This window comes from Strix uralensis, chromosome 24 (genome assembly GCF_047716275.1).
Source record: "Strix uralensis isolate ZFMK-TIS-50842 chromosome 24, bStrUra1, whole genome shotgun sequence".
NCBI classification, from domain to species: Eukaryota; Metazoa; Chordata; class Aves; order Strigiformes; family Strigidae; genus Strix; species Strix uralensis.
In genome coordinates, this window is record NC_133995.1 from 2400126 (window position 1) to 2413182 (window position 13057).

A 13057-nucleotide genomic window follows, 5' to 3' on the forward strand; every position below is an offset into this window, starting at 1 on the left:
GTTTCCCCACCTGGGCAGTGAGGCTTTTGAAACCCTGTGGTCTGCGAGGCCTGAACAGAGAGATGAGCAGAGAGACTGCAGTTCCCATGGGCACCCCCACGTGTCTCCTGCCATGGGAATGGCCCCAGAGCAGCCCAGAGCTCCAGGCCTGCCCTGATGCCCTCCCTGTTGGTTGCAGAGGACAGGTGGCTTGTTTGGCCAGGTCGACAGCTTTCTGGAGCCCAGCAGCCCTCTGCAGCCCCAGGTGGCCAGCCAGAGGCCCCTGCAGTTCACAGAGGTGGGCAGCGAGGACCTCGATTCCCCTGTCTTCCTCGATGACTTCCCCCAGGAAGGCAACACCAACGTCAACAACGCCAACAGCAGCGACTGGTTGGAGGGGTAAGGGCTGGTGAGCCTCGCGTGGGCAGGCAAGGGGGGGCGGAGCTGGGCCGTGCCCCGGCGGGGCTGTGCTGGCAGCTGGCTGCATGTTGGTTTTGCCCAGGGGTTCTTCATGGATGGGAAAGGTCTGGAGAAGTGGATGAGTTCAGCAGGGAGGTCCCTGCAGACTGGGAGGCATTGAGCTCTGGCTGTGGAAGTGGCTCCATGGACACAGGAGCTTTGTGCAGAAATTCAGCCCTTGGGGTGTGATCCAGGGCCCAGGCAAGGGGACAGGGAGAGCAGACACCCCTCACTGGTCCCCAAACCCCAACCTAGCACTCCCAGAGATGTTGCCAGAACATGCAGAGTGGCTCCATGTGTCTCTGCACATCAGCATGTGTGATGCCCTTCCTGCCCTCCTTGTGCTGTGAGGATCGAGGTGGACAGCAGGGCTCCGGCGATGGCAGGAACGAGCCTTCCCCCTTCCCCACCACTCTGAGTGCCAAGGCCCAGGCAGGGGCCACCAGCACCTGCCTGGCTTGGGTACAAGGGACAAGGGTCACCAGTGTAAGAGGATGTACTTAATCCTACTTCTTGGGGTCTCCACTCTGTTCCTCCATCCCAGGTGCCCCTCCTGATCTGCCCCCCCAGCTGCATCCCTCAGGGTGGGGAAGGTGGGGTGGGGTTGGTCTTGGAACATTGTCCCTGATCAGGCTGACCACTTGCCTGCCCTTGCCAGGATGGAGTACGAGGATGAGGTGCTGAGGAAGAAGGTACCAGCAGCACCCAGGCATCCAGCGCAGGGTGAGCCTCAGCATTGTTCTTCTGGGGGATCTCGACCAGCCCAAGGGCTAGCACAGGGGGAAGGGACTGATGTTGGCAGGCAGGAGGAGGAGACGCAGACCCCAACACCTTGGAGGTCAGCTGAGAACCCTGAGCACAGTGGGACCTGTCTGGGGAGCTCCAGGAGACCCTCCTCCCACCTCCCCACCCTCGGGGTGATGGAGCATGGAACCAGTGCCTCGGGCTGGGGGAGGACTGGCCACAAGACCGTGTTCATTTCCACAAACAGGGACTTCTCCTTCCCAACCATGAGTGAGGAGCCAGCGCAGGGCAGTGGGCAGGCGCTGGGACTCTGCTTGGTCCTGAACTCCTAAACCCTTTTGTTCCCCCAGTCTAGTTAACCCATTCCCAACTCTGGGTGGCAGTGATGTCTTTGCTTTTGTGCCCATCTGATGTCCCCACCTTTTTCTCTTCCCAGAGCACAACCACCCCTTACCCATGGAGAGGCTGCAGTGGAGGCTGAGCAGGAGGCGAGAGGCCACCTCTGGGCGTCACCCATCATCAGGGCTGCACCTTCTCCCCGAGGAGGTAAAGGGGGAAATGTATGTCCAGAGGCAGCGTGCAGGGGACATGGGTGAACCTCCCTCCCCTCCTGGGAAAGGCTGTCACAGCCGTGCTGGGGAGGAGCTGGTCCCCGCCATGAAGCCAGGATTTTTGGGCCGGGTCTCCAGGATGCTGGTGCAGGACAGGACAAGAGGTCTTGCAAGAGCTGGACAGTCATTTGCTGGAGCTTCCCTTTCTGATCAGCTCAGGGAAGGAGTGGGGGCCCCTCCCCGCTGCTACAGTGGGCACGGGGTGCTCATCCAAGCTGGGACAGCTCGAAGCAGCATCTCTCTGGCTCCCCGGCTGCCTCCAGAGTCAGGGCAGAAAAAAGGGGTACGTCAGGTTTGCTCCCACACTGCCCTGGCTGCCCTTGGCTGGCCACAGTGCCTCATCACCCGGCCAGTGCTGGGCCAGGAGATGGAGATAAGGGCTGGCTCCCAGCTCTCTCTGCCCCCGTGGCCCTGCTGGTCCCATTGTGGGTGGTGCCCCGGACCCAGGAGCTCCAGCAGGATGGGAGCGTGTGTCCAGGCTGGGGACAGCACCTGCAGCTCCCGCGTTAACACGGGAGAGATCTTCCACGGGCATTGCCCAGACCCAGTCAGCAGCTCTGCTCCTCTCACCCAGCTGCGCGGAGAGGATGGCACTGTGACGGGAGCAGCATCCAGCTTGGGCTGCCAGCGGGGTGACAGCGGTCACCCAAGTACATCCTCCACCCCGGCCATCACCTTCCTCATTCAGGAGGTAAGGCACAGCCTGGCAGAGGGAAAGATGGGGCTGCCAGGGAGTGAAGGGGGCGGGCAGGGGTGCCATGCTCATGCCAGTCTGGGAGGAGGGGGGCAAAGCTTAGCTACAAGAGTGAGCAGCAGGTATGTGCCAGCACAGATGGCAACAGGGAAAAGGAGATGAGGGTGGGTGCAGCCAGTGACACTTGTACAGACTGAGCACACACTGGGCTGTGACCCCATCCTCTGCTGCAGGCTCTGATCTCCGGGGGCCTTGCGGCTCTGGCCCGTGACCCAGCCTTCGTAGCAGTGACCAGGGACGAGATGGCAGCCAGCAGCCAGTTGGAGATGGACGAAGTGGAGAAAGCAGCCATAGAGATGCTAAAAGGAAGAGAAACACTGCAGGACACAAAAAGTGGCTCTGCCCCCCAGGACACCTCAGCTGCATCACCAGGCAGCTCCCCAGCCCCCTCCCAAAAGACCATCGCTGCCACTCGCCTGTGAGCTGCCTGCCAGGGCAGCCCAGCAGACACGTCCCTTCAGGAGCTGGCAGGGGGTTACTGGAGCAAGGCCACACTGCTCCCCCTCTCTGCCTGGGGTCCTGGTGGGCTCTGTCCAGCTGCAGGAGGATTTTTGGGCCGGGTCTCCAGGATGCTGGTGCAGGACAAGAGGTCTTGCAAGAGCTGGACAGTCATTAAAGTGTTCCTGCTGTGTGACTCCGTGGACCCCCTTGTCCCCTCCTTCCTCTGGCACCCAGCCTGCGCAGCCCGTGCTCATGCTGCTCGCTGCCCAGCCCAGCCTGGGCTGCACACATGAGACCACATTAACCAGAGGTGGCAGAGATTCACGTGGCCGCCTCCAGTCCCCATGCTGAGGGAGGTCTGTCCCTGCTTCCCAGTGCTCACGCCTCAACCAGCCATTTTGAGGGTGCCAAGCTCTGGGGGTCTCCTGATATCCCAGCAGCTGGACCCAGCGTCCTTATGTCTCTGCGGGAGCCTATTCCTCCAGCTTGCAGCCAAACCTGTCCCTTGGGGAGGAGGACAAGTGGCTTGGGCAGATCTGCCTTGGGCCAGGGCAGCAGGCAGGCCCAGGCTCTGCACCACAGTGAGGCCTGGGGGCTTCTTGGCTCAATCCCAGCTGGGTAAGAAACGGGATGGGACAGGGGAGTGAAAGCATGTCCGGGTCGGTGCAGCAGCCCTGGGTCTAACCATGAGGAGAGTTGGGCACTGCTGTGCGATTTCTGTCACCTCAGCTATCTCCAAACCCAGCTCTCGGGCTCAGGCACCCACCGCTCAGCCCAGCCCGCAGGAGGGTCTCATCCAGCCCCAGACATCCCCAGTGCTCCGCAGGGGACAGGGGTGCCACAGCCAGGAGAGCGCAGGGAGCATGGCACTTGCTGCCTTCCCGTGCCAGCGCTGCCTGCACGCTGCCTGCTGCTGCCTGCAATCGAGTAGCAGCTGAGGTTATTCCTCTTGGGGAATGGGGCTGCCCAGGGGTTTCACCTCAGTGCCCCACGTGGGGTCTGGGTGCCAAGCCCTGGGGCAGCCTCTCCCAGGGGACCCTCCCCAGAGGGCCTCCAGCCAACTGGGCAATGCAGGGCTCTGCCTTGTCTAATATATATTAAAATGCAGCAAACGGATGGGTCCCAGGGGAGGTGCTGAATCAATAGAGCTTGCCTGCTCTCCAGCAGGGCATTTATTTGTTAACTCAATAAAAGGGAAATGGCTGTGGCTGAGCTCCAGCTGCAGCCCGAGCTCCGGAGAGCCCATCTTGTACAGGGGACATGGCAGCACAAACATTTTTCCCCCGAGGGGATGCAGACGATCAGCAGGGATGGGGTAGGGGCAGCCGCTGCATCACTCGCTCTTGCTTCACTGCCCCGGGCAGGACGTACCCCCCCTCACAGACACACAGACACATCCCCCCCTCCTGAGGCAGGGCGGGGGGTGGTTGCCAATGAGGCTCTGGCATCTGCTCTGCCAAGGGGAGGTCAAGGACGTGCTTCATTAGTTACAAGGTGAATGGCGATGGTTTCCTGCTCCCTTCGGTGAGGGGGGGACTGCCTGGGCCACTTCCCAAGGCAGGTGGGTGCTCACCAGGGACTCCAGATACGAAGGGTGACACTGGTGGGGACATGCTGCAGTGATGGGTCAGTGCCTCTGCACCCTCCCCTGGGGTCTGGGACTGCACAAGGGCTGATTTGCCCCAAACTAGCATCTGGGGGATCTTTCTTGAGTTGATTTCTAGATGAATGGATCTGGCTTGTGACGTGGCTGGCACAAGGGTGAAGCAGGAAGGTGGGGCAGAAGCACCACGGCACAGTCACTGCCCCTCTCTGCCTGGAGCTTTAACGGGGAAGGGTCCAGCCTCAGAAAAAATGGCAGTTTAGGGTGGGAAGTCTCCCCCACCCCAGGTGTCCTTGCAAACGTGGCCCCCAGGGACAAAGGAAGATAAAACCCAGCTCCTCACATCCTCGCAGGACCACAGACAGGCTGTTCGCTGCTCATCCCCCGATGCTGTACCAGCATGAGGTCCCCTGGATCTTCCCCATCCCAGCAGAGGCCAAGCCAGCGCCACAGGTGGTGTGTGGCCCTGGCACCTTGGGAGCCCCGGGAGCACGAGCAGCCGCAGCGAAGGGACAGTGCTGTTCAGGTGAAGGCATCCAGACACCAGAGCAGAGGGCGGGTGCTGGGCTCCGCGCTGGGCACAGTTCTGACCTCCTTAGCTGTCAGCCACCGGTGCTGGCATGTCCTGGCTGTCCCAGAGCAGACGGGCACCTCTCCCAGGACACAGCCTGGGCTCCTCAAGGTAAACCTCAGTGTGCCTCAGTTTCCCCTCACGCCCCATTGCTGTTCACCCTGACATCACAGAATCCTCTCAGCTGGAAAAGCCCTCGAAGCTCCTCCAGCCCCACCATGAACCTCACACTGACCGTTCCCAACTCCACCAGATCCCTCAGCGCTGGGTCAACCCGACTCTTCAACCCCTCCAGGGATGGGGACTCCCCCCCTGCCCTGGGCAGCCCATTCCAACGCCCAACTACCCCTTCTGCAAAGAAATACACCAGCACCAACCTGCAGAGCTGGGGTTCCACTGTAGGTCCCACACCCGCCTCAGGCTGGGAGATACTTTTTCCTGCCAAGCCAGAGGCTCCCCGTGTCCCTGGCACAGGGCAGCACATCCGCCCGGCACCAGCCCCAGCAATGTGAAGGCAACAGACAGGGAAACCAGCCACCTCCTTCAGCTCCTCGGTGCCTGCCTGTCCCCAGTCCCGCTCCCTGATGGGCCCTGGACATGTGCCCCTCACTAGCCACCCAGGAGCAGCTCAAAGGATGGAGCCAATGGCCCTGTGGGCATGCTGCTTGGCCCCCACAGACTGGGCATGCTGGAGGGCCATGTCATGCCCACACCATCAGCCTCAGCCCCTGTCCTCTGGGGATGGGCTCTTGACACGGTCTTGGGCAACCCGCAGGGCCACCAACCCTGCCCCCCCCAGTGCCAGTGGCTCTGGCGGGAGGACCCAGGTCCCCACCGCCCTGCGCTGGCTCCCGCTGCTCAGTGGTCTCACCCCCCTCCACACTGCAGAGCCACGGAGGGGACCAGGTGAAGCCGTGGAGGTGTCTGAGTGGTGCCAAGCATGTGGGGAGAAAAGTCCTGGGGGTGGTAGTTCACCTCCGTCCTCCTCCAGGCTCTGCTGCTCGCAGGGGCAGGGACCTGCAGGGTCCTGCTCTCTGTCCCCTGTCCCAAACCAGAGCAGGCTGGAAACATCCTTCATGGGCACCGCGGGCTGGAGGGGTTGGTCCGAGGACCCCTCGGGACTGTCACTGATGCTCTCGCAGGGAGGCGTTTCCCTCCTCAGTGCCAAGTGTAATGTGGCCTCATCAGTGGTGGGTGGCTGGGGACAGCGTGTGGGGTGACAGCGGGGTGCCCCCGCCTGTGTGCGCACACCCAGCAGCCCCGGCGCCCCCGTCTCCACGCGGGGGGCTGTTGCAGGCTGCCCCGCTCCTGCCACTGCTGCCGAGGGGGGTGGGCTGTCACCGGGGCATGATCCCCTCCCTTGTGTCCACTCGTGGGCAGGAGCGGGCAGAGCTCCCGTGTGTCCCCCGGGAGCTCCCAAACCAGCGGGGCTGGCTGTGAGCATCTGCCTTGTGCACCCGGGGGCAGAGGAGCTGGGGGACAGGCAGAGGCTCAGGGACGGGTCAGGGCAGGGGAACAGGCAGGGGAACAGGCAGGGGAGCAGGCAGGAGGCCGGGGGGAACAAGATCCTGTGTGGGACCTGGGTGCTCCGTGGTGCTCGGTACAGCCGTGCGCAGGCGGGAGCGGGGCTGCTGGGACGGCAGGCGGCAGGGACCGACGGGTGAGAGTGTGAGTGTGAGTGTGAGTGTGTGTGTGTCAGTGTGTGTGTGTGTGTGTGAGAGTGCGTGTGTGAGTGTGTGAGTGTGTGTCAGTGCGTGTGTGTGCATGTGTGTGTGTGAGAGTGTCAGTGTGTGTGTCAGTGTGTGTGTGTGAGAATGTGAGTGTGTGTGTCTGTGTGTGTGTGTGTGTGTGTCAGTGCATGTGTGTGTGTGTCTGTGTGTGTGTGTCTGTGTGTGTGTGTGTGTGTGTGTCTGTGTGTGTGTGTGTGTGTCTGTGTGTGTGTGTCTGTGTGTGTGTGTGTCTGTGTGTGTGTGACACGGGGGTCCGTTCCTGTGCCTCCTGTCCCGGTGCCGGGGGGTGGGTTCGGGTCTCCTCGCGCTCCCCCCCCCGCGTGTCCGCTGCCGGCAGTGGGGGCGGGGCGTGTCCCCGAGGTCCCGCCCCCCACCTGGGGCCGCCCCCCGCCCCGCCCCCCGCCCCCTCCCCCGCCCCTGGGTGCTCTCGGGCAGCGGCGGCCGGTGCCGGTGCCGGGGGATGGCGGCCCCGGACAGCTGCGTCAAGGTGGCCGTGAGGTGGGTGCCGGGGGGGGGGGGGGGGGGCCGGGGGGACCGCGCACGCCCGGGGGGCGCAGGGGGCTCAGGGCACCCCCCGCAGCACAGAGGGCTCGGGGGGCCCGGTGCCCCGCGGCGGGGTAGGGGGGGGGGGGGGGGGGGTGTCGCTGCCCATCCCATCCCCAGGGCACTGAGTTCCTCCCCCCCTCCCCGGATCGGGTTTTGCCCCCCCCCAGCCCCACTGCCGCCGCTATCCTCCCCACCTCCCCACCCCCCACTCCGCATCGTTTCGGGGCTGCCTCCCCCCCTCACCCCCCCCCCGGCCCCCCCCTGCCCAGCCCCGCGATGCCCAACTCCCCTCCCCTGCGGCGGGGGGGTGGCGAGGTGGGGACCCCCCCGGCCCCCTCACCTGGACAGCGGGGCTGGCGCCAGCCCTTGCGGCTCTGCAGCTCCTGGCTGCCTCGCGGGTGGGTTTGACCCCCCCGGGGGTGTCAGGCAAGCTGCTGGGGGGTGGGGGGGGTCTCTGCCTGCCCCCCCCCTTCCTTCGCCCCCCCCCCCGCTAGGTGGTCGGGAACGATGCGGCATCTCGGGGTCCTTTGTGCTGACTCCGGGCGGGGAACAATGCGCCCTCCAGCCCGGGCACCTCAGTAACGGAGATGCCGGCGGCATCTAATTCATGGGGGGGCTCGGGGGGGGGACGACGACTCGGGGGGGAGCTCGGGGGGCGTCGGCAGCCGGCGGGGCAGATCGCGCATCGTCTGCAGAGCCCCCGGGGGCGGGTGGGACCGGGGGGGGTCTTTGTTAGCGCCGTGCCAGGCTGGGTGTGTTCCGTGCACCGCCGCTGGGGTCCCGCCACCGGCGCTTCCCTCTGCCTGGGGGGGGGAAGGAGCCCCCGGGGGAAGGGGGGGGCCGAGCCCCGCCGAAGCCAGCGGGAGAGGCAGGGGGGGCCCTGCCCGCTGCCACGGCCGGAGCTGCCGTCCCCGCGTGGGGAAGGGACCGGCCGTGCCGCTCCCCCCTGCTCGCCCCGGGCAAGCGTGAGCCCGGCCTCGGCGCGAGGGGGGGATCGGGCCCCCCTGGCCCAGCCCCACGCGGTGACACCGCGCTCCCCGCCTGCCTTGTGTCCCACCGGGGGGCCGCAGGGTCACCCGGGGGGGGGACAGGGCGTGCCGGCTCCCCCTGCCCGCACCCCTCAGGGCACGAGGCAGATGGGGGTGCTGATGGCTGCGGGGGGGCTGCGTTAGTCCCCGGAGGAGGATTTGCGGAGGGCGCGATGCCGGCCGGTCCCTGCCTGGGCAGAGCGAGAGCACAAAAGATGCGCCAGTGATGGAGGGAGAGGGGAGGGGTGTGGGGCTGTGCGCTGCGAGTGTGCACGTCTGTGTGCGTGTGCACGCGTGTGTGTGCACCAGGACACCTCCCAGCGCTGCCTGCCCGTCCACTCTTCCTGTCTTGGAAGCAGGCGGTGGTGATTTTCTGCCTTTCTCCGTTTGAATCGGGGCCAGACTGGTTTTAAAGGATGGGGGAGGTGACAGCATCCCTCTCGTGCGGGTGCTGCTGGGGTGCCTGGGCTGGGCTGTGCCAAGGCAGGGGTGTCCGTGCCAGGATACTGACCCAGGAACCGAGTGATGCTGGGGGTGGAGATTTCCTGCATGCCGGACTCTTCCCGTCCTCCATCCTGCATTTCTCTCAGGATGAAGCCTTGTAACAAAAGCCCGGCTCAAGGCCGGGGGTCAGTTTTGCCCAGGAGATGGAGCGGGTGCTGCTGGGGATGACGGCTGTGGAGTCGTTTCTGCTGGGCTCTTCCCACCCCGTCCCTTCGGCCTCTGCCAGCGATGGGCTCGAGGCCTGTCCAGTGCACAGGGTGGGGATCCCAACTGGGAGGTGACTTGAACATGCAGCATTGCGGTGGTGGGGTGCCCGTGGTGAGGATCTGGGAAGCGGGGGGAGGTCCAACTCTGTCCCACCCCCTCCTTGAGGGAGCGAGCTGGCACCCCACTTGGTGCAGCCGGTGGGTGTGGGGCAGCTGGGGTGATGCGGTAGCGAAGGTGAGCTGGCAGGACAAAGGAGGAGGAGGGCTGGGAGCAGGGATGCTGCGAGACAAAGCAGGCAGGTTGCAGCGTCATGTGGGAAGGTGGCTCCCGAGGATGCGCTGAGTGCGCAAGGGCCGAGCCGCTCTCCTGCGGACTAACCACCCAGCTCTTCTGCCAAAGCAGACCCAGGGGGCTGATGATGGGTCCCCTCCTGCACTGGGCTGAGAGCAGAGCGAGGTTTTCCTTTGTGAGCGCTTGTGACACCCCACTGGTGGAGCAGCCAGGCTGCCTGAGTCTCCGAGACCTCTCACCCTCCGAGCAGACCTGCCCACAGATTCCACCTCCCTCGGCCACCAGAGCAGGGAGGAGGTTGAACGCCTCTAGAGTGCAGCAGGACATGGATCAAAGCTCCCCTTTTGTCCCTTTATAGCAACATGAATGTGCCAGCTGTGCCATTTCTTCAGGGTCTCTGTGTCTGTGCTGCTGGTCGCACAGTGGAACCTGAGGAAGGGCTGGGCACGCTGGGAGGTGATGGGGGCTTTGGGGGAAGGCACCGTGTTCTGCTGGGGTTAAATGGCTGCGTGATGAGGATGGTCCAGAGGTGGTGCTGCAGCCACCTGGACTGTAACTGCGGCCTCACAGAGCCTTCGGGGTGGGAGGAGCAGGGACTGAGGAGCAGGGGTGGTGGGGCTGTTGGGGGGACCCCAAGTTCTTCCTGGTTCTCCCGGCCTGGCAGGAGGAGGCATGACAGGCGCTGTGGTTTCACTGTCAGCTTCACGGGTTCCATCTCCCTCTCAGCAGAGCCCTGGCTGCCCCTTTGGCAGTGCTGGTCCAAAGGACGCGGGTGCTGAGCCACTGACTGGGGCACGTTATTTAGGCTTCCTGCGTGCCAGGAGTGAGATGGCCGGTACCTGCTGCAGCACTGCTGTTGGCAGAGGGAAATGCAGGCCCAAGGGCTGCTCCTGGCTCAGGGGCTGATTTGTACCTGCAACTCAGACCTGCACCGTTCGCAAAGGCAGGGCTGGATCCTGCCCTGACTCCCGCCCTCCCTGCAGGCAGGGTCTGCCTTCACTTGCCCACCAGCGTTAAGCCTGGTGTGTCGCTTCGTGGGCGCGTCTCAGCTTGCTGGCTCTGGCGGATGCCGCTGGGGAGGAAGCGACAGGGCCGAGCTGCCGGCAGCGGTCGGGTTGGGCGCCCGCGTGCCCTGCGCCGGTGTAACGGTCTCAGCTGGGAAGCAGCTGCCTGCCACGATGGTGCTGAGCGGGGCGGCCCGGGAGCCCTCTCCTTGCTGCTGGGGGGGGTTTCCTCAGAGCCTGGGGAAGGCAGCAACTGCTGTTCCCTTCTGTAGGTGACCTTCAAACGGGTGGCTGCAGTGCAGCCAGCTCGGCAGCTCCCTGCTCGTGCCCTCCATCCTTGATTTGAGGCTCCGGCCTCCCCTTGAGCTTCATCAGCACCCTCCCTGCAGCACCCCAGCTCCCAGTCAGGTGCTGTCGGCTCCTGCAGCCGCAGTGAGCCAGGGGTGCAGCGGGGGGAGCGGGGCTTGTGGTGCTGGTTGCAGGAGGTGGAGCCCAGACTCGCTGTGCGCCGGTGGTTTTGCTGTGTCAGGAAGAGCTGATGGCACGTATTGACCCAGAGGCCATTAAACTCCTTGGCCCGGGGAGGTCTGAGAAGCCAGGCTGGCTGCAGAAATGCTCCCTAAGGGCACTTTCAAACCGCCCAGCTCATCACACCCCCTGTGCCAGAGCTGCCCGTGGCACCCGAGCGCGCCTGGCTGGCTGCGGAGACTCAGGAAACGGAGCTTGTGAAATTGGGGAAGGAAGTTGAGTCGGATTTCAAGTTTATTTAAACCCTGCAACCTCCAGTGCTCTGCTGCTTTCATAAACACTCCTGCTGTGATGCTCCATGCTCCACGCGGGCAACCCAGTGCTAGCTGTCTCCTGCCCCCGGGAGCTGCTCCCCCCTCCTCTTCGGGAAGAAGGATGGGATGTGCCACTTGGGACAGGACAGACTCGTGCACCCATCGCCATGTGCCCTGGAGGGCCTCGGTTCACTGGGAGTGGGCTGGCAAAGGCCAGGTGCTGGGATCATCTGGGCTCCTGGCCCTGCTGGGATGGTTTCTGCGAACCTGGAGCCTCCAGGACCAGCTGGGGTCACTCCCCGAGGAGGCAGAGTTGTTGTAGCCTTTCCAAACCAGCTCCTCCCAGGAGTAGTTTTGGGTCTGGATGGGGAGGTGGTGTGAGCCCAACTCGTGCCACACTGGTGCACGTGCTGCCCAAGGGCTCCGGTGTGGAGAGGGGGGGTACAGCCTGGTACCCACTGCCCACCGTCACCACAGTGCTGCTGCAGCTCTGAGCCCCTTCGGTGTGGTCCCAGGGGGACACTGTGGAGTCTCTCATGGGACACTGTCTCCTGCCATGTCTGGCTGGTGTTGGGCTGGTTTTGCTCAGATGTCACAGGGTTGCACGGGGGAGAGATGGGGCAAACCCACCTCACTGGTGGGATGGATGGGAGACAGCCTGTCCTGGTGTGGTGGCAGAGCCCAGCCCTGGGGTGCCCCATCTCCCATCTGTGGGGGCTGAGAGGCTCCGTGGCGAGCAGCCTTGATCCCAGGAAGGAAATATCTCAGGGGGCTGCTATAGCCTGGGGTTGCTGGACAGGCAGAGCACCGGCGTGGGCACCTCCAGCTGCTTTCCCCATCCTTTGCCTCTACCGAGGGCAGCTCAGCCCTGGCAGTGGCACCCCCGCCATGTCCCGGGGCTGTTTTGCTGCTGTGCTGAACCCATCCGGGTGAGCTGCTGCACTTGGGTTTCACTTTGGCTCTCACCAGCCCCGGTGCGCTGCAGGGGTGTGCGTGCTCTGGGCTGCCAGCGAGCGGGGTGACGTTGGCCTCCCCAGCCTGGAGAGAGATGTTGGGGTCTGTGGTGGGTGGGGGGCCCCATGGGGTCTCAGAGGGAAGTGCTGAGCCCAGGTGTGTGGGCGCGAGGGTTTTTCTGCACCTGGCTTCAATCAGGCATGTATTGGCTGGCTTTTACAGCGGAAATGTTAGAAAGGGGATGGAGATGGTGCCGGTGCAAAGGGGGAGCACGGCCGCACCCCACGCAGACACGCCATCGCCTGCGGCACAGCTCGGAGCAAAGCAGCTTTAAGAGGCTTTTGCTGCCTGCACCCATCACCCGTCAGCAAGGGATTTAAATGTGCCATGCTATGAAGTCTCAGGAATTTGGGAGGCTGGGGCTGTCTCTAAGTCAGAGGACGCAGCCAGCTGCGGCTTTCCTGCACCAGCAGTGAAATTGGGGGCAGGAGAAAATTACAGGAGATGAAGCCCTAAACAAAGCTGTCGGGAACATGGCTCCTGGCCCCCTGAGAGGGAAGGTGATACCCCCACTGAGCCCGGTGCTAACCGAGGAGCCAGCTCCGCCAGGCAGCTGTCGGGCTGGTGCTGCGGGGAGTGGGGCTGGCCCCAGTGGTCCCATGGAGCTGTTTCCTGATGAAGACTGTCAAAACAGTCCCTGTCGGTGGTTAAACAGCCGACAGGTTTGGGATGTGGGGGATTGTGAGGGCAGCTGCTGCCGGGCTCTGCTGCAGAGGATCAGCACGCTGCAGGGTGACTTCCCACCCAGGTCGAATGCTGATGGGTTTCTGCTTTGGCTCGGTGGGAGGG

General features: G+C 64.2%; 2 protein-coding genes across 9 annotated transcripts in view; both read left to right on the forward strand.

The window, feature by feature from the left end:
* CACNA1S (calcium voltage-gated channel subunit alpha1 S) overlaps positions 1-3181 on the forward strand; it is a 51712-nt gene extending 48531 nt beyond the window's left edge. For all 5 annotated transcript variants that reach the window (XM_074893918.1, XM_074893917.1, XM_074893919.1 and 2 more), the window contains 5 exons: positions 179-378; positions 1097-1161; positions 1619-1728; positions 2368-2484; positions 2721-3181. In XM_074893918.1, coding sequence (XP_074750019.1) covers positions 179-378; positions 1097-1161; positions 1619-1728; positions 2368-2484; positions 2721-2969 — 741 coding nt within the window. In that variant the 3' untranslated portion in view covers positions 2970-3181. The remainder of the gene's footprint in view (positions 1-178; positions 379-1096; positions 1162-1618; positions 1729-2367; positions 2485-2720) is intronic.
* A 4134-nt stretch (positions 3182-7315) lies between these two features.
* The window catches only part of KIF21B (kinesin family member 21B), a 43023-nt gene continuing 37281 nt past the window's right edge, over positions 7316-13057 (forward strand). For all 4 annotated transcript variants that reach the window (XR_012632139.1, XR_012632140.1, XM_074893604.1 and 1 more), the window contains exon 1: positions 7316-7390. Coding sequence is in view for 2 of the 4 variants with exons in the window: in XM_074893604.1 (XP_074749705.1) it covers positions 7353-7390 (38 nt within the window). In the remaining 2 variants the exon portion in view is untranslated. The remainder of the gene's footprint in view (positions 7391-13057) is intronic.